The sequence below is a fragment of the Xiphophorus couchianus genome, chromosome 6 (assembly GCF_001444195.1).
Source record: "Xiphophorus couchianus chromosome 6, X_couchianus-1.0, whole genome shotgun sequence".
NCBI lineage: Eukaryota > Metazoa > Chordata > Actinopteri > Cyprinodontiformes > Poeciliidae > Xiphophorus > Xiphophorus couchianus.
Window position 1 is genome coordinate 1,547,673 of NC_040233.1, and position 18,055 is coordinate 1,565,727.

Consider the following 18,055-nt stretch of genomic DNA (forward strand, 5'->3'; position numbering starts at 1 on the left):
ATACGCCACCCTTCAAGAAGAGGCTGTGCTAAACTGTAAGAATTTGTACCATCACTCACCATTTAGAGAACTGATGATTATTTTACATTTTCTCGGTCTTATATTGACTGACATGTTCTGCTAACATGTCGATAAATGTAAACAGTTTTGATATCATGAAAACTACGGTAATTCTTTGCTCACTTAATGGAAGCCACATTATTTCGTTTGCACCTTAATTGGGCTGCAGACGCAAAGCTGAGTAATTTAGTAAGTTCACAAAATCCTTACAGTTAAAAGTTTGCCTGGCAAACCTGTTAAACGATGTTACCTTTAAAATGTTGGCAGCAAGTGGATTTTATTATTTTAGACAGTAAAATAAACTGGTCCAAAACTTGAATTAGATGACTGCGTTAACTGAACTGTACCAGCGGTCGCTGAGTTCAGAGAGCAAAGTTTTCTCCACTAAACTATATCGACCGACGGAAGTCCAATAATCCAACCTGTTATTGATCCTGATCTAACGGACACCTGGCGCTTTAAGAAGCAAACCTGGATTAACTGGTGACACTTTCAGAATCTCAGTTTGAATGAAGATTTTAACCCGTTTCTGATATAAAAGTATATAAGACAATAGTTTTTTGTCTCTTATGGTTGAGTTTTAGAGTCACTTGATGAAAAGAATAAAGATGTTTAATTAAATTACGAGAAAAAAGATCAACAATAAAGAAGAAATGACACTGCCACATAGATCTGCAGTAGCCATGTCTTCTTTAAATATTCACAGGAACACTAGCAAATTTTGTTGATTGTCTTTCGTGTGTAGACTTGTTGACCTGCTATCAGGTAAATGAATCCTAATGCGTCCAAAACTTGTAATCCAGAGTTCTTATATTAGTGCTGCTGAAGCGGTGTTGGTTAGTTGCTGGGTGTTTGGTGAATTGGCGGCCAGGCTGGATTCTGTTGGAGCTGGTGGATGTTTGTTGGTGCAAGTTTAACAGAAACTACTCAGGTCTGCTCCTCTGGGATTTGACATTCCGTGTGTGTTGTGGAGAAAGTTTGAACGCTTTGTTTGGTTGCTCCGTCCAGCCTCCGGTGTTATGGATTAACTGGTAGAGGTCTTGTGCGCAATTCTGTTCCCCTGTGAAAATCTGTTCCCCCTGTGTCGGGAGCGCGCATTACAACTAGGAAAGACAGATGTTTGTCTTTCGTGGGCGTGACTTTTTAGGACCCCTTTACTGAACCAGGAAGTAAACAATGCAATAAGCTGAAAAGACTACAAATTTTTACAAAAATACTATCCGATGCCGTAAGACACCCATTAAGATCTCGGGAATAACTAATTTGAAAGACTTTTATTGGTCTAACATGGTATGTTGCCTTTTTATTTTTACATTAATCTACAAAATCACCAAAACGTGAATTACGCAGAAGATTTCTGTGTTGCTTCAGAGGTTGAAACTCATCAAAGGAAGATCGAAATAGATCTCAAGATGCCATAAGCAGATCTCAAAGCAAAGATTAATCCCTGAAAGCCAACATAAATGTTGAAGAGCCATGGGATTAAAAATAAAACGTTTAAAAAGATCGACTGGCTGTGTTGTTTTCACATCTCCCTCATATTGTATGATATTTGAATTAGATATCCACAGAAACTAGTTGTCTTGCAGATCTACTGTAACTGTTTGTGCATTTCTCCATGGAGATTTCTTCCTGCCAGACACAACCTTCATTTGCTGACAGACCAGGAATCACTCTGTTAACCATTTTATACAACACATGTACAATGAGATTAAAGTAAAAAAAGCTGACTCTAAAAACTAATGGCAGTGCAAACAGAGTAAGAAATACTTACAATATAAACATAAATATGGTGATATTATAATGATACATATAATGTTCAGATTATTATTCACATTGGTTAAATTAAGTTTTCTATCTAAAGAATCCAAACAGAATGTATCCAGATGTTGTCTTGCAGCCTTCATCTTTTACAATCAGTTGAATTAAACAGTGGATAATTAATTGCATTTTGCCTTTAACTTTGCAGAAATTCCTAATACCAAGCATGCATGTCTCAACAATGGGGAGGAAAAACTCCCCATTGTCTTTATCTGGAAGAAACCTCCAGCAGAAAGTGGGTGAGTACACTGATCTGCCACGACCAACAGGGGTTTTGAGAAGACAGAGCAGATACACACAATAGAAACAGAATCTAATAAGAGTACTAGGACATGTCAAAAAAAAACAACTATAATATTTCCAGTCATTTCAGATAATGAAACTGTCATTTTATAGAGCTTCATTATTATACAAACCACTTCCATGTTATTGTTTACATCTGGAAATTTCATGCATGGGCAAAAGGCTGTAGGGTAAAAAGACAATTGTTTTACACATAGATATGAATACATAGACACCTCAGTGTCACTGAGACCTACTTTACATTGCCACCTTCTTGAACGTGGCAGTACAGTGATCAGAGGTCTATTATTCATGTGCTGTGTGGATTTGTTTAAACTGTTTCAAAGCGCAAACTGGACCTATTAGAAGACCATAATAGACCAATCAAAAACTGATACTTTAAGCACAAACTTGTGAAATGTAAGGGACATAAAAAGGCTCAACAACCTGATAAAGAATGCTGGTGCTGTTCTGGTTCAGTTCTGGTTCTGGTTCTGTTCTGGGGACGACTGTGGAACCTCTGGAGATGATGATTCAAAGAAGGATTCTTCATAAAATCAATAAAATTATGGACAACCCTGACCATCCTCTTCAGGAGACTGGCTTGAGAAAACAGAGAATCTCCAGTCAGAGGTTTCTTCAGATTTGCTGTAATACAAACTGCTACAGGAGATCTTTCCTGCCAACAGCCATCAAGATCTACAATAACTCTTTGAAGAATCTGAATTCATGAGTTACAACAACATTTAGTTATCCTTTGGGACCAATAAAGTATTTTTGAATTTGAGTGTGCATTTGTTGCACTCACAAAACAGACAGGAGTCCTTCTTCAGTTTCGGCAACTTTATTTGCCCCACGCTGTGTGTATTTTTAATTTGGATTTGTTTCCTCTCAGAAGCAGCCGGGCACAGAAAACCGCTACAATGTTTCTTATTTTCTGCGCTACAACAGTACAACTAACCATCTGACACACTTTCCCAACCAATCAGGGACGTAGCAAGCAGCTCAGATTCTGCAATGTTTCTCTGGCTGAACAAAAACAACCTTGCAATAAAATATATTAAATAATGTTTTATCCATAAATTTTAAAAAATAGTAATCATTTAAATAAAATACTTTTAGTATGCAACACATTTATATGAACTCAGGCCTCCTCGTATGAATTGCTGTATCAACCATCAGCCTGTGATTATGCGTAGGTGTAATGGAAGCTCAGATAGCTTTGATAGCTTCCTTCAGGTCATCTGCCTTGTTGGGTCTGATGTCTCATCTTTCTCTTGATCTCTTGACCACAGCCCACATATTTTCCATGTGGTTAAAGATCAGAGGAGCTTGCTGGCCAATCAAGAACAGGAATACCATGGTCACTGAATCAACTTTCAGTACCTTTGGCTGTGTGAGCAGGTGCCAAGTCTTTTTGGAAAATAAAAAAAGCATCTCCATGCAGCTTGTCAGCAGAGGGAGCATGGAGTGCTCTAGAATGTCCTGATAGATGGCTATACTGACTGTGAACATCAAAAAACACAGTGGACCAATGCCAGCAGATGACATTGCATCCCAAGACATCATTGACTGTGGAAGCTTCACAACTGCCTTCAGGCGGCGTGGATTCTGTGCCTTTCCACTCTTCCTGCAGAGCCTGGAATCCTTGGTTTCCACATGAAATGCAGAATTTACCTTAATCTGACATCAGGACTCTGGACCAGTGAGCAACTGTATAGTTCCTTTTCTCCTTATCTAAGGTAAGATGCCTCTGACATGAAAAATTATGATTCCTGGTCAAATCAATTCTATTTATTGGGCTCATACAATCACATTTCTTTAAATCAACAGTTATTGAAGACGGTACAAAACGTCACTTAAAGACAGCAATTTTTATTCCCCAATCTTGGGGACAAAATGACCAAAACTGGAAAAAGTACAAAAAGTTTGAAACGGACAATTCACGGTAACTCTTTTTTTCACTCTGAGCCAAATTTGTTTGAGTTGTTAAAACATTCATGATAAATTGTTTGTGTGGCAGTTTAAGATGTGCTTGGCTGGCAGTCCTTAGCATCTTTATTGCTGCTTTTGTAGTCTTTATGCACATCAAGGTCACCATACAATGCCTCTAGTACATCCAGAACTCTACTTTGAACTGAATCCACCTGCTCAGCTGGGCAGTATTCATCTAGACTAGACCTGTCAACACAAGACAGACATTTACATTCACTCCTTCATTTTCTCTCCAATCAGATCTTGTGGACCGAGTGTTAATCTTTACCTTGACATAGTCACCAGAGTCGGCATGGGCAGAGCTTTCAGGACAAGCTGCACAGCAGAAATCAGTCCATCAATCTCCTCCTCGGTACTGATGTGGTGCGGCAGCTCAACTGAGTCACAGGTCAGGCCTGCTTGGTGAACCTGAGTCATGCAGTGATTGGTCGAAGTAGGCAAAAAAATGTCATAAAACCAGATTTAAAGGTTAGGAGGAAAACAGCAGAGAGCAAAATGTTTTAACACAGATTCAGTCTGTTATCCTGATTGTCCATGTCTGTCAGTTTTTAGACAGTAGTTCATCTTTTTAAATCATGTGATGGGTTTCATTGTGCCAGTGACACTTTAAAGTGTTTAAATCCTTCCTTTTCACATATAAATCATTCACTGATGATCTATATAAATTGTAATATCTCATTATTGAGGCTCCACAGATCCTGGATTACTCCTGTTTTGAGGCTCGTTTTTGAGCAACTTGTTTTTTTCTTAATTTGAATGAGACATTTCAGGCTCTGTCCACCTCCAGGTCGCAGAGTGTTCCACTTCACCCCGTTTGGCAATTTTTGTAGTTTTATAGCAGCAATTCAATTAACCACCAGCAGAGAAACTTTTTATTCCCAAGTTTATTAAAGATGTCAACAATAAAAGACTTGTCTATCCAACTTTATTGGATCCAACATGTTGGAGTCGGAGTCTGACCCAGAGCAGGAAAATGAACCTGCAGAACCACGCATTCAAATTACTGTGTCACAATGGTCAGAACCACCCTAGGGCATAAGCAAAGTAAGTGGCTGCTTAGGACCTTGGGGCCACCAGGGGGCCACTATAAGTCTAACTGATTTTTTTATTATTATTTTTAGAAATAATTTCTATGTGTTTATATTAACAAAAACACACAATTTCATGATAGAGTTGTAATTAAAAAAAAAAAGTTTTATTTATATAGCACTTTTTCAGCAACAAGGCAGTTCAAGCGATAATATATATTTGATCATGAAATCATTCTTTAAAAATAAAAATAAACTGCTCCTGGGGGCCCTCTAATGGCCCTTCACTTGACAACCATCCAGCACACCCTCCATTAAGTCAAAGGTGTAGAAACTTTCATCAACATCTAAAGATTTCTTCATAAAGATATCTTTACTTGGTTTTAATCTGGCTTCAAAAATGTAAGAAATGATTTCCCTAAAGCCCTCGACAATAAGCAACATTGTGCAGCACTTTTCATTTCATTAAAATCTGATATTTTAAATCACATTTTTGAACAGTCCTGCCAGCATTGGGGCCTCTGGTACAGTATACAGCACTTTAAGCTGGTTTGTCCCATTTTCTGAAATAATTCAGCTATCAATTATTTAACTACTTTGGGGTCAACACATGCTGTGTACAGAACATCACACATATTCAGGATATAAGTATGACAAAATCATAAAAGCAGAATGACATGATCTGAAAGGTAATATGCCCCATTCTCTCACAGCAGCACACTGTACATGCTTCATTTTAATACAGGCACAATATACAAACTATTGAACCATTATACAGACTTTAAGTACATGGCAGCATTTCTTCATGTTTAGACTCGTAAATCAATTTGTATAGGAATGGCAACATGGATGGCAAGGTGGTAAACAGCAGCTTTAGGAAAATTAGAAGAATTCTTACCATATTTTGATGCTTACCATTTCATAGTCAGGTGAAGGATTTCTTGCCTTCAAACTGGAAACCAGTTGGGCTAATGAAGACATGCTAAAAAGAAATAAGTAGAGTGACACACTGACTGTTTCAAGACAGAAGAGATGATTTTTAGAGTTGTGAACTGAAGCATAAAGATGACATTAATAAAGCAGCAGCTGCCAGCATGCGACATGCAGCCACAGATTGTGGTTTCCTAGATAAAAATATAATGAAGTACGCTTAAAATTGGGAGCAGTTTTAGGAATTCACTTTTGTACATAAGAACCCAGCTACACACACAAGGTTGTATTAGCACTCAATGGTTTAAAACTTTCTTTATCCTGTTCTATGCTCTGTTTAAGAGCTGTAAGAAACTTAGCTCGTCTAGGTTATTTTTTATTAGATTCAAGTAGTTCTTCCAAATATCTATGTTCAAAAGACATACTATATTTGAGTTAACCAGTGTGTGATTGGTACTGTACAAATTAACTTGTTTCGCCTATCTATCAGGGTGAGGATGAGAAATGTGTGGACAAAAAAGTTTACATTATTTGGCATGCATAATAAATTGTACAAAGCTGTCATCATTCACTTATATGCAACTGAGCTGCAGACATTTTCTAATGACATAAAAGCAGAGGGACTATACCCTGGTTTAGATGCCCATCGTGTAACCGTCTGTTCTCCGTCATCTTCCAGCAGATCAGCGAATGCCGCCTCCAGGTCCTCTAACTGATGTATACGGCGATCTACACACTCCTCCAGCTCTGCCTTCAGACACACACACACACAGTGTGTCTTTCTATCTTCAACGGGACTTTGCATTGACTTCCATTCATTTTTCATTTACTTATATATCTTAACCCTGTACTATTCCCTGTACATGCCTAACCCTAACCTAACCATAATTAAAACCTTAGTCCTAAATCTAACCCCCAACCCAAAAATAGCACTTCTATCTGGGCCCCATAAGGTGCCGTCAGTCCATGCAACATCGTATTTGTTATGAAATGGTCCTTACAGAGAGATTGATACAATGGTTATAAAAAAGTCTATACAAATGTTCAAATGCCAGGTTTTCATGATGTAAAAACAATGACAGCAATACAAATAATTTTACAACTTTTTCCACCTTTAATGTGACCTATAATCTGTATAATGCAATTGAAAAACAAACTGAAACCTTTAAAGGGGAGAAATACAAAATAGAAAATGTAAAATAATCTGGTTGCATAAATATGCACAACATTAAACTAATACATTGTTGCACCACCTTTGGCTTTTATTACAGCCCTCAGTCTTTTTGGGTTGGAGCCTGTCAACATAACCCATCTGGATGAGGCCATATTTGCCCACTCTTATTTGCAAAATCCCTCCAAATCTGACAGATTGCAAGTTCATCGCCTGTGAACAGCCCTATTCAGGTGAGCCCACAGATGTTCGATGGGATTCAGGTCTTTATTCTGACTTGGCCATTCCAAAGCTTCAACCTCATTCTGGTATGGACATTCTTTTGTTGTTAGATGTGTGTTTTGGGTCATCGTCCTGCTGAAAGATGAAGTTCCTCTTCATCTTTAGCTTACTGACAGAAGGCCAAATGTTTTGTGTCAACACTAACTGGTACTTGGAACTGTATATAATTCCCTCCAGTTGGATTGAGGCCCAGGTCCAACTGCTGAAGAACATCCCCAAAGCATGATTCTGCCACCACCATGCGTCACTGCAGGTATGATGTTTTTTTGGTGATGAGCAGTGTTGTTTTTGCACCAAATATATTTTTTGGAATTATGTCCAAAAAGTTCAACCTTGGTTTCATCAGACCCTAACGCATTTTCACACATGTGTTTGGGAGATTTCCAAACATATGAAGAACATGGGAGGTTGTTGTTACATGTAGTACACAGCTTGTACTTGACATAAATTCCAGCAGCTCCTTCAGTGTTGATGTCGGCCTCTTGGCAGCCTCCCTGACCAGTTTTCTTCTCGTCTTATCACCAACCTGGAATGGATATCCTGTTCTTTGTAAGGTCACTGTTGTGCCATATTTTCTCCACTTGATGATGACAGTCTCCACTGTGTTCCATGGTATATTTAATTCCTTGGGAATTCTTTTGTAGTCTTCATCTGACTGATATCTTTGAATCATGAGGTCCGCCTGATGCTTTGGAAGCTCTGTGCTCTGTACACCATGGCTTATTCTGGGAGATTTGGCTACAAAGACCTCAGGAAAAGCCTACCAGAACAGTTTTCAAGTGTGTTGAAAAACTGTTATATATATATAAACATGAGCACATTAGTATTGTTGTTTCTAAATGAATATGAACTTTATTTGAGGTCTGAAAGCACTGCATCTTTTTGTTATTTTGACCAATGTTCATTTTATTCAAACATATACCTATAAAGAGTAAAATCAGAGAAACTGATCATTTTAAGTGGCCTCTTAATTTTTTCCAGAGCAATATTACATGTATTACTTCTTATCCTACAGTTTAATATAAACAGATAGATTTTCCTGTTACTAAGTTTCACAATTTTTCTGTAACTGACATGAGTTAGACTATTCTAACCTGATCAGCACCCATCCTTGGTTCTCTGAAGTAGTAGAGCTTCTTGAGGATGGAATACTCTTCCTGGAAAAGGATTACAGTTATCAGGTTAGTCTTAAATGATACTTTGAATCTCGACTACAGCAAGATCATTATTATAGGTTGCATGTATAAAAATAGCATAGACACACTCTGAATGTACATCAATGTACAAGCTTGAATTTATAAAGAATTTTCTCTGATCCCAGGTATTTATTACATCATGTGATAAATACATGATGTATATTAATCTCATCATGACTGATGAGATTAATACAAGTTCCTCTGATAATTGATAAAGGTATTAACATCATTTATAGACATTGCAATTTTTCTCTAGATGTCAATGACAGTTGAAATTGTTATTTTCCACTATAAAAACCTTTGTACATTGTCTTATTGTGTTTTGGAAAAGGTCTATGTGATTTCCAACCAGAATCTAACTTCTTGGTCGAATGGGAAACAAACTAAATGTCAGTCTGCCTGGGGTATTAATCATTTTTATGCTTATCTGTAAGTGTTGCAGAAGCCAAACCTTTTTTTTTTTTTTTTTACAAAATAATTATTGACTATTTTCTGGGTCAAAACCATTTGGAAACACAGATCAACTTGTTGGAAAAACAACATTCAAGCATAGATGAGATACCTGCGTGTATATTTCTTTAAATGGGTTTTTACAGGAGAAGAAATCCAAATCAATGTCTAGGACGTATGAATCTGTTTCACTGAGAAATGTAGCTAATCTCCCAACAACATAACTAGTTGATCCTTCATTTTTATCTTCAGCTCCAAAATCTGTGCAATTGCTGCTCAGTTTTCTCTGTAAGTCGCTGTCCTCTGTTGGCAGCAGTGTAGGAGTTGTTCCAGATGAAGGCTCCCCATCCTCACTCAGATCTGTCCGAGCTTTTTTGGATAAATGTGTCACAGAATCCCTCTCTGTGTCATGCCCTGAAATCCAGAGTCAGATGGACAAGAAAACATCAAATGAAAATTATAAGAAGTTAAATTATATGAACATTTACATATTAAATAAAAAATAGAACATTTATTTTCTAACATTTATTTGACAGAAAGTTATTGGTTCTAAAAAGTAGCAAAACTAAAAAAAGAATTGACGACAATGAATAAGCTCTGAAAAATGTTCCACATTTGAAGGACAAAACATAAAAAAGATGTTTTGAAATGTGTTTGTAAGAAATGTGGCTTTTAAAACATGCAGACAAATGCATATGTGGACACCCTTTAACAGTGTTAGCCTTCAGTCTTCCATTCATACCTGCCAACAGCGAATTAAAGTTCTGCAACACCAGCAGCATTTTTTCTAAAATGCATAGTTAACTTTGAGTTTCCAAATAATCGGTGGGACTCACTGTAAAAAGGTGTTATTCAACACTGAAAGAACAGCTTTAAACTTACCATAGAACACACAAACAAATTAAAACATTAGGTAGGAAATTGTGGGGTCTGGGATTACTTTTTGACATAGAACTAAGGTTTTGCTTCAGCTGAATGACTTTAAAAAGAATTCAAAACCCAAAACCTGACCATGAAAAAGGTCTTCGGTTCATTAAGCACAACCTAGGAAGTACAAGCATAAATCCAAACCAATAAACACTGTTTTCACCAGAAGATTACTTGCCCTAATTAATTTCATTATTTTGTAAAGTCAAACTCCGAAACGCATCTGTTTTTAAATCCTTTACGACACCAGAAAAAAAAATACTGTAGACAAACCATGCCATATTCATACAGATCTGTGACAGGTAGTGTGGGCAAAAGTTCCCAAGTTGCGGAATGGCAAGTTATCTTAGGCTGTGTTCACACTGCAGCCTGAAGTGACCCAAATCCGATTTTTTGTCAGATCGGATTTTTTTTTGCCGGAGCCATTCACACTGCCACACATATGCGACCTGTATCTGTTCTGCAGTCTGAACGGGTAAAGGACCTGAAAGTGTCCCGCATGCGCAGTAGAGGGCGCAACAGCGTCAGAGTTCTCAGTGATCTGCCAACCGCCATAAAAAGAAGAAGTGCTCAGTGTTTGCGGAAGTAAACATGGAGGCTAACGGTGGAGCATAGCTTACGTATTTGAAGCTATTGTCCAACCAGAGTAGCATATTAACAACTTAATCCTCATTATAGACCATCGTGGTTGTTGGTATACATCTTGCTTGTGCGTATCAGGGCGCAGAATAGTAAGATTTGTCCAGTATCAGTGACGTTCAGTTCGGATGAATGTGACCTGAACATTAGGTTTGAATCATTTGAATCGGATATGCAAGTGGTTCGAAAAGAATCCTAACTGTTCTGTTCAGTCTGTCATGAAAAGATCAGATACAGGTCGCATTACGTTAAAAAAAAAATCTGAATTAGGTCACTTCAGCCTGCAGTGTGAACGTAGCATAATTCTCCCCATGAAACACCATGAGGGTATTATTTTATATATTTCTAATGAACACATTTGTTTACTTTGCAGTTGAATTGTATGGGATTGATGTCACATTAAAAGCATAAAAAGTTTAAAAATGGTTTATCATGTTTTTTTTACATAGGGTAAAAAACATCACTCTGGCTTCTCATAGGGCACTATGCACTTTTTAGACCTGCTCCTTCTATCCATTGTTGACATGCCATTTCATATCACAGTCCATATAGGTAACATTTACTTGTAAACGATTAACAATCAAGAAAACAAAGATTTTTATGTACAGTTCCTTATTGTACAAGACAGCTTACTGAAAAAAATGTTTAAAGTCCAAGTAGTGAATGTATCACACTGTGCCCATTGGACCAGCTGAACAATTGTTGCAGAATCAGACTGACAGAATGTGAACCCCAACTGTAACTTTCATTTATGCAAAGCCAACACCTCATGAATGTCAATACTAGTTAGTGATTATAAGTAGTATTTGTCAACTAAAGATTGTCACATCTTCCATGTGATAGAAAATCTGTGCAGGAAGCTGGAGATTGTGCTGATGGTATGGAGAACTTTCAATCTGAATGAACCTGAATGAATGTAAGAAAAATGTCAAAATACCAATGAAACATGCAAAAAAAAAATGGCTTCTGCATAAATTAGCTGATCAAAGTTTATGCTTTTTAAGCCCTTACTTGTTACCCCAAAAACAGTTCAGATGCAAATTTATTGGAAAAATAAAACACCGCTGTCCTTAAGGATTGAGTGACTTGAATTAAAGTATTTGTTGGGTTACAGTTAAGGTGTTGATGCCAATTAAAATATTTTCGGAAAATAGATTTCACAACCACCTAATCTTTCCTATGAAAATAAATTTGGCGCAAATAAAGCTAGTTCAAACTTAAAAGATGTTATCACTTCTTGAAGATACCTGGAAGTGGCCCAGTTGATGTTTTGACAGGATTTACTTTGACTATGTTCAGTCTGAGACGTTTTGAATTCTCCAGCAGCTCGTCACAAACATACAGACCATCACTGAGGAAGTAGTTCTCTGTACTGGTCAACCTGGAAAATAACAACAGGACAGACATAACGTAACATTTAACCTTCTGTTCTTTCTGTTTTTTACTAGAGAAACTCTGAGAATAGAGGATCTCATATTTTTACTGTAAAAACTACACAAAGTCTGGGGTTCTGTTTAGCTGTGACAACTTCCTGGAGGGGTCATCGACTGAACTGCTGTTCCCAACAACTTGATATAGATTAATCGATGTTTAACCCCATCTCTCTCCCAGACATAACTATTGGCAGAGATTTTGTCACAACTAACAGTACACGCATCCTATAACCTTTAAAACCAGCTCTGAGCTTATTTGTTAAGCTGTGTTTCTCTCTGAAATGAAGCTGCTAAAGAAGCTACGTCCAAATGTTTTTACTTTTCTCTAACACTGAAAGTACTCCTGGATCAGTGCTTCTGTTTCTTTTGTGTGTATGCTCTGTATTCTTAAACACTCAGTACGATGTGGCAGAAGTTGTTGGAGATATTGGAGGTTTTTCCTGCATGCATGCTTGGCATGAGGGATTGCTGTATAGTCAATGACACAAAGCAAGCGGTTGTCTTCTGTTGCTACATGTCCGTCCGGAAGGAGTGAATTCTGCAAGTCAATGACTCGATGCGATTTGCTGGGTTTCCTTATATTAAAACTTTGACCAGTGGTAATAATAAACTGAACATGACTTTTGTGGATGGTAACAAGAATTAATTGGAATGGATGTATTAATGTTTTGAATTGTCTTTTTCATAAAGTGCCTTGAGATGACAAGTTGTCAGTTGGCAATTTGTTAATAAAATGAATTACCGTAAATCAAATGTAAAGCATGTTAGGCTCAAATGGTCCCTTGCCAACATGCTTTACAGTCATTTGCCTGTAAACATCCCTTTGGTCCTGGGACACTTTGGGATGGGGAATCTGACAAGAGAGGTCAGCAACCTTTTAAATTCAAAGAGACACTTTTGCCCCGCTGCCGCAAAAGAAAATTTGTCTTGAGCCACAAAAAAAGACAAATTTTAGTTTTTCAAAAAGTAAATTAAAACATTTGTGGATCATTTAAAGTTTACAAAGGGAAAAAAAACTATTAAATATTAGTTGTGAAATAAGACCAGGTGAGTGATGCCTTTATATAACAGAAAGATGAAAGATACACAGCCCACTTAACAATGTAAAGCACATAACTTGAACCTAAAAATAAAATACTTTTAAAAGCCTCAAAGAATTGCTGTCCTTCTATTCTAGATACTCTATGCAGATACTGCAAGTCTTACACTGTCTTATTACCTTTATAATTCAAGACAAATTCTTTATTTTGTTTTGTTGTAAAGGAGCCACAGTGGAGGAACCAGGGGGCCACTTGGGGTTCTGAAGCCTCAGCTCTCAGACCCCTGAACTAGACTGACCTAGTAATAAATACGCATTCCTTTCAACTAGGCGATAAATCAATTAATCGTACGATAAATTAAAACTATCGAAATCATTTTAATTATCGGCATTATCGTCTCTTCCGGCCTTTTTCTCTTTCTGTTGATGACACTGAATGAAAAAAGGCTAAACTCCAGTGCTCTCCACTGACCCTCCCTTCCTCATTTCCTTAGTGTAAAGCCCAGCGCACACTACACAATCTTAGATCTGCCAGCCGATTGTCGGCCCAGTTTCAAAACCTGACAGACCAAACATTAGCCGACAGAAATCCTAGGTATAACTGTTCGATCGGGTTCGTTCCTGCCGTGTGTTTGTCCAACAATGGGCACAAAATAATGGCTACAAGTCCAGTGAACTAATTTTAAAACCAGGCATTATTCAATGCTTTATTCAATCTACCTGCAATGCATGTGGCTAGTGTCAGTCCTGACTGAATGAAAATCATTAGAACCTATTTACGTCACGTTAACGAAGAACAGCTGAACAGTTACCGGGTTTATCAACTGCAGTAGCAATTTGGCTCCAACTCCTCCTCTTGTCATTTCTATATTCTTTGCATGTTGAATAAACATTAATGTTGTTTCCACATATCATCTCCAATGTCCGCTGGACTTCGGGTTGCGCCGTGTCAGCTGTTAGAGATTCTCCTCCGTAATTTCCCCTCAGAAAGCAAGGAGGAGAATCCTTGCTTTCTGATTGGCTACCTGTCACATTCAACAGGTGTAGTTAAAGCTCCCAGTCGGGGAAAACCCCTGATTTAGCGGCAACGACGGTCTACCGCAACACACCACACAATCTTAGAAAGATCAACGTTCTAAGATTGTTGTAAGGGGAAAAATATGAGCAAAAAATCATGTAGTGTGAACTATTGCATCAGGTAGTCGATGTGCCCATCTTCTCTATTTAAATTTAATTATTACTGAAGGGCAACATAATATACACACTTCATAATCTGCACTCTTTTGGTTAAATGCAGTATTTATTTCCACTTTGGCTTTATGTTGTTTAGTTTTTATTCAAGTGCATTTTTTGTTAATGGAGACTGAGAATCCATTTTATTTTTGTTTTTGGTTGTTTTGTTTATTTTGTTTATCAGCTCCAGTGTTCAGTGTTCCTTTGAAAATAAAGTGTATCTATCTTTGGCAGGAAATCACATGCATTATTACATCATTTCCATTAAATCAGTGTAAAAAGGTCTTCAAACAATATTATCGTTTATCGCAATAATATTTTGAGACAATTAATCGTTGAGCAAAATTTGCTATCGTGACAGGCCTAGTTTCAACAGAAATAACCATTTATTATCTGTGTCTATCTTACCTGATGGTTGTGGTAGATGAGTCTCTGCCAACATTAAATGTGTGCTCTCCTTCACTGATCTGTTGAGACCAGTAAGGATGCAGCCAGACCATGTAGCTCAGATGACCAGCATACACCATAGGCATTATCCAGTTTTCTATACTCAGCTCACTAAAAGACAAAAGAAAAATAAAACTCTTATCAAGTGTCCATATATTTGAGCAGATTCAGCAAAATGAAGGTAGGAGAAAAAACACAACCCTTTGAACAACAGGCCTGATTCCTTTTAAAGTTTTCTAAAAACAAATGTACCAGTCTAAAACTCAGTTAAATGACATTCGTCCCTGGTGTGATGACTCAGTCCCCTACTTGTCTGGTTCCAGTTTTTTCAGGAATCAGGTCTTGAGGTTTGTCAAACTATCACATACTTAAAAGGTGTCAAAACTTTTTAAAACATCTTCACAGCTCTTAAGAAGTCTGCACTTACTTAAAACATAAACTTGTTCTACGATAGTCAAGAACAAATAAGGCACATGTTCAGTTTTTTACATGTGCCAAACCAAAATGTGTGCATCTGTTCAACTCTCAAACTGCATGCAAAAAGAGTTTCTTTGGTTGGGTGAACAAACTCCTGCCCAAGATCAGTAGGTTGTTAGCAATTGATCAGTAGCGCACTGCTGGCAGGTATTTAGTGAGGAAGAGAACACACTTGCTGTATGTCATGTAAGTCAACGCAAAGTTATTGATCATTGACTGGATGGGCAAAATCCTTATCTAGGTTGTAACACAGAGCAGAAAGCTGAGGTCGTTTCTCCCTACATCATCACCACCTTCACCATTATAGCCATGTTTGTTTGTCAGAGGTTGCGCTACCTGGGTTACACTTTGCATGGGCGCAGCAATCTTGCCCTGGTTTCAATCAAATGAAGGGAACGTCTTACATTGTCCTGAGTTTGTTGGTCACTGACAAAACCAGCTTGGTCCTCATCAATCAGCTCTGAGAAAGCTGCCTTCAGCCTATTGGCCATGACAGAGGCATATTATTTGTAATCTTGGTTCACGAATGATATAGGTCTATAGAAGCTGCATAATGTTTTATTATCGCCTTTTTTGGGCATAACTGTTATAACTGCTTCAGACAATGATGGCGGTATTGTAATTTATACTAGAATCCATTTTAATGACTTTTGTAATATGAAGACAATTCTTCTTCAAAAGCCTTATTCTACCCAGATGGCAGACCGTCGGTACTGGGTGTTTTATTGTAATTTTTTACCGCTAGCATCAAGTCTGTTTTATACTGGGTATAGAAGACTGACACTGGGCTTCGTTAAACTTTTATTCTGTCATTGTCCAATTGTTGATTAGTCTATTCAATCAAGAAATATTTTAAAATCTTTGTTTCAGTTTTGCGTATAATGTTTTATAGTATGTTTGAAAAGATTTGTCAACATGTTCTAAACTACTTCCTAATAATCCTGTCTCAGGGTCAGTTATTGAACAAACTGATTGCATAATAATTATTATTATTTTTTTTTTTTACAAATTTTTGTTGCAATAGTTTTGTTGCCTTATGTCTCGTTTCATAGAAGGATTCTTTTAAGAATCTATATATTTTTCTTCTACTACTTCTTGCACTGAAATGTGCCAATACATTTTAAATTGATTTCTCCTAACTGTGGAAAACACTATATTATTCTGTTGCTGTTACCTGAGGAGTTTCTCCTTATCAAACACTGTGTCAGCAGGCATGTTGACAGGGATAAGAAGGTCAGGATGGGAGTCTAAATGAACCAGTCTGATGTTGTTGAGTGGAAGATGTCTTGATGCAATGGCTCGATAGATGTGATGGACCACCTGCAACAATATATAGAATTTACACACAATATAGTTTTACTATATAACATTTATCAAAACAAAAATATATATATAGCATTACTCTAATCTGTCACCATTTGTTAATTGTACAGATAAATAACCCATATATTTAAATAAAAAATCTGTGCCTGTTGTATTGGTGGGATTTACTTTCTTCCTTACAGTCTTCATCTGATTTTTACCATTATGTGTACATGTACGTTTCCATATCCCCGTCACTTGGTTCTGATGCAAATGGACTTTACTGAACGACAGTAAAGTCCATTTTTTTATTCTCCAGACATTATTGAAGTAATCATTTAAATGGGTAATCTGTAAATTAGCCTGAACTTTCAGTATCAATGTTTTTGTTATCCTCTTCAGGGCTGAATATCTTGGTTTTCATTCAGTCAGTTTGACATTATTCATATAAGAGAATCTTATTCAATTTCTTTCGGATAGCGGTCAGTAAAGAATAAAGATGCGTTCTTAAAGGTTTGTATTTCAACAGTCAAGCTACTTGTAGCTTGTTGCTGTCACGACATCTGGCGCTATTCGACCAGTTTCATGTTGGTTCTGTAGTCACTGACCGAAGAAAAACATCCTTACATGGTGGTGGTCCTCCACTATCCACACAGGTAGCTTATCGTAGAGCCTTTTCCGCGTCAAGGAATTCATTTCTGCATGAAGTTGTTTCCCTAACGGACTCTTTAATCAGATTGACTTGAGCAAGCTAGCAGTAAACCTTTTTGGACGAAAAGTGCGGTCATGTCCCGCGAGCGAAAAGTAACCGGAAATTCACGCAACAGAGTTTTTATCGCCGGTAAGAAACAAGAATGAAACAGAAAGGTTCTGTCACTGAGTCGAAAACAAATCAAATAATACTACAAAAAGGAAACATTTATAAATATAAAGTTTAACGGCTACAGCTGGTTGTAAATAGTAAGGAAAGAATTCTAACTATTTATCAAAATAGGTCATCAATGTCCTCATAGAGAAGACGTTTTATCAAGTATATTTAAAATTTATTGTTTTTATTGTGGCACCAGAGCTTTCCCTTTAAATTTGATCTATTTGCCCTTTATCAAATAACCTCTGTTTGTTTGTATGTAATGCTTGTATTATATGCGCAAATTTCTCTGCAAATCTGCGAAAAATTAATCTCAGTCTTAAATTCCTATGTTTAAGGGTTAGGGTTAGGATTATTTTCAATTGAAGTAACTTTTTTGTTTCCTGTAATGTTTGCTCGATTATCCCTGGACAGTTTAAATTTGATTAATCTTTACCTTTATTAATAATACTGATTGAGAGCAATTTTATTTTAT

General features: G+C 37.1%; 1 protein-coding gene and 1 long non-coding RNA gene across 3 annotated transcripts; both read right to left on the reverse strand.

Annotated features, from left to right (window-relative positions):
* Positions 1-754: 754 nt before the first annotated feature.
* Positions 755-1,631, reverse strand: LOC114146225 (uncharacterized). The gene is made up of 2 exons (XR_003595868.1): positions 1,162-1,631; positions 755-1,099 (listed from the first exon to the last, which is right to left on the reverse strand). It is a non-coding gene; the product is annotated as an uncharacterized LOC114146225 (long non-coding RNA).
* A 2,311-nt stretch (positions 1,632-3,942) lies between these two features.
* Positions 3,943-17,547, reverse strand: c6h5orf22 (chromosome 6 C5orf22 homolog). Of its 2 annotated transcripts, none has more exons than XM_028020106.1 (10): positions 17,340-17,547; positions 16,585-16,730; positions 14,895-15,044; positions 12,029-12,162; positions 9,328-9,629; positions 8,664-8,726; positions 6,746-6,867; positions 6,102-6,168; positions 4,427-4,566; positions 3,943-4,344 (listed from the first exon to the last, which is right to left on the reverse strand). In XM_028020106.1, the coding sequence occupies exons 1-10, from the start codon at positions 17,406-17,408 to the stop codon at positions 4,188-4,190; spliced, it is 1,350 nt and encodes a 449-aa protein (XP_027875907.1). In that variant the 5' UTR covers positions 17,409-17,547; the 3' UTR covers positions 3,943-4,187. The 2 variants fall into 2 exon arrangements, with proteins under 2 accessions (XP_027875907.1, XP_027875908.1); XM_028020107.1 differs by having other exon boundaries at positions 17,321-17,543.
* Positions 17,548-18,055: the final 508 nt, after the last annotated feature.

Bases quoted from the DNA above. Each gene is read 5' to 3' on its own strand.
- c6h5orf22 (XM_028020106.1), bottom strand. From the start codon at position 17,408: ATGAATTCCTTGACGCGGAAAAGGCTCTACGATAAGCTACCTGTGTGG. The intron at 16,731-17,339 runs GTAAGGATGTTT...ATATTGTTGCAG, and splicing joins TAGTGGAGGACCACCACCAT to GTGGTCCATCACATCTATCG. The intron at 4,345-4,426 runs GTAAAGATTAAC...TTGTGTTGACAG, and splicing joins ACTCTGGTGACTATGTCAAG to GTCTAGTCTAGATGAATACT.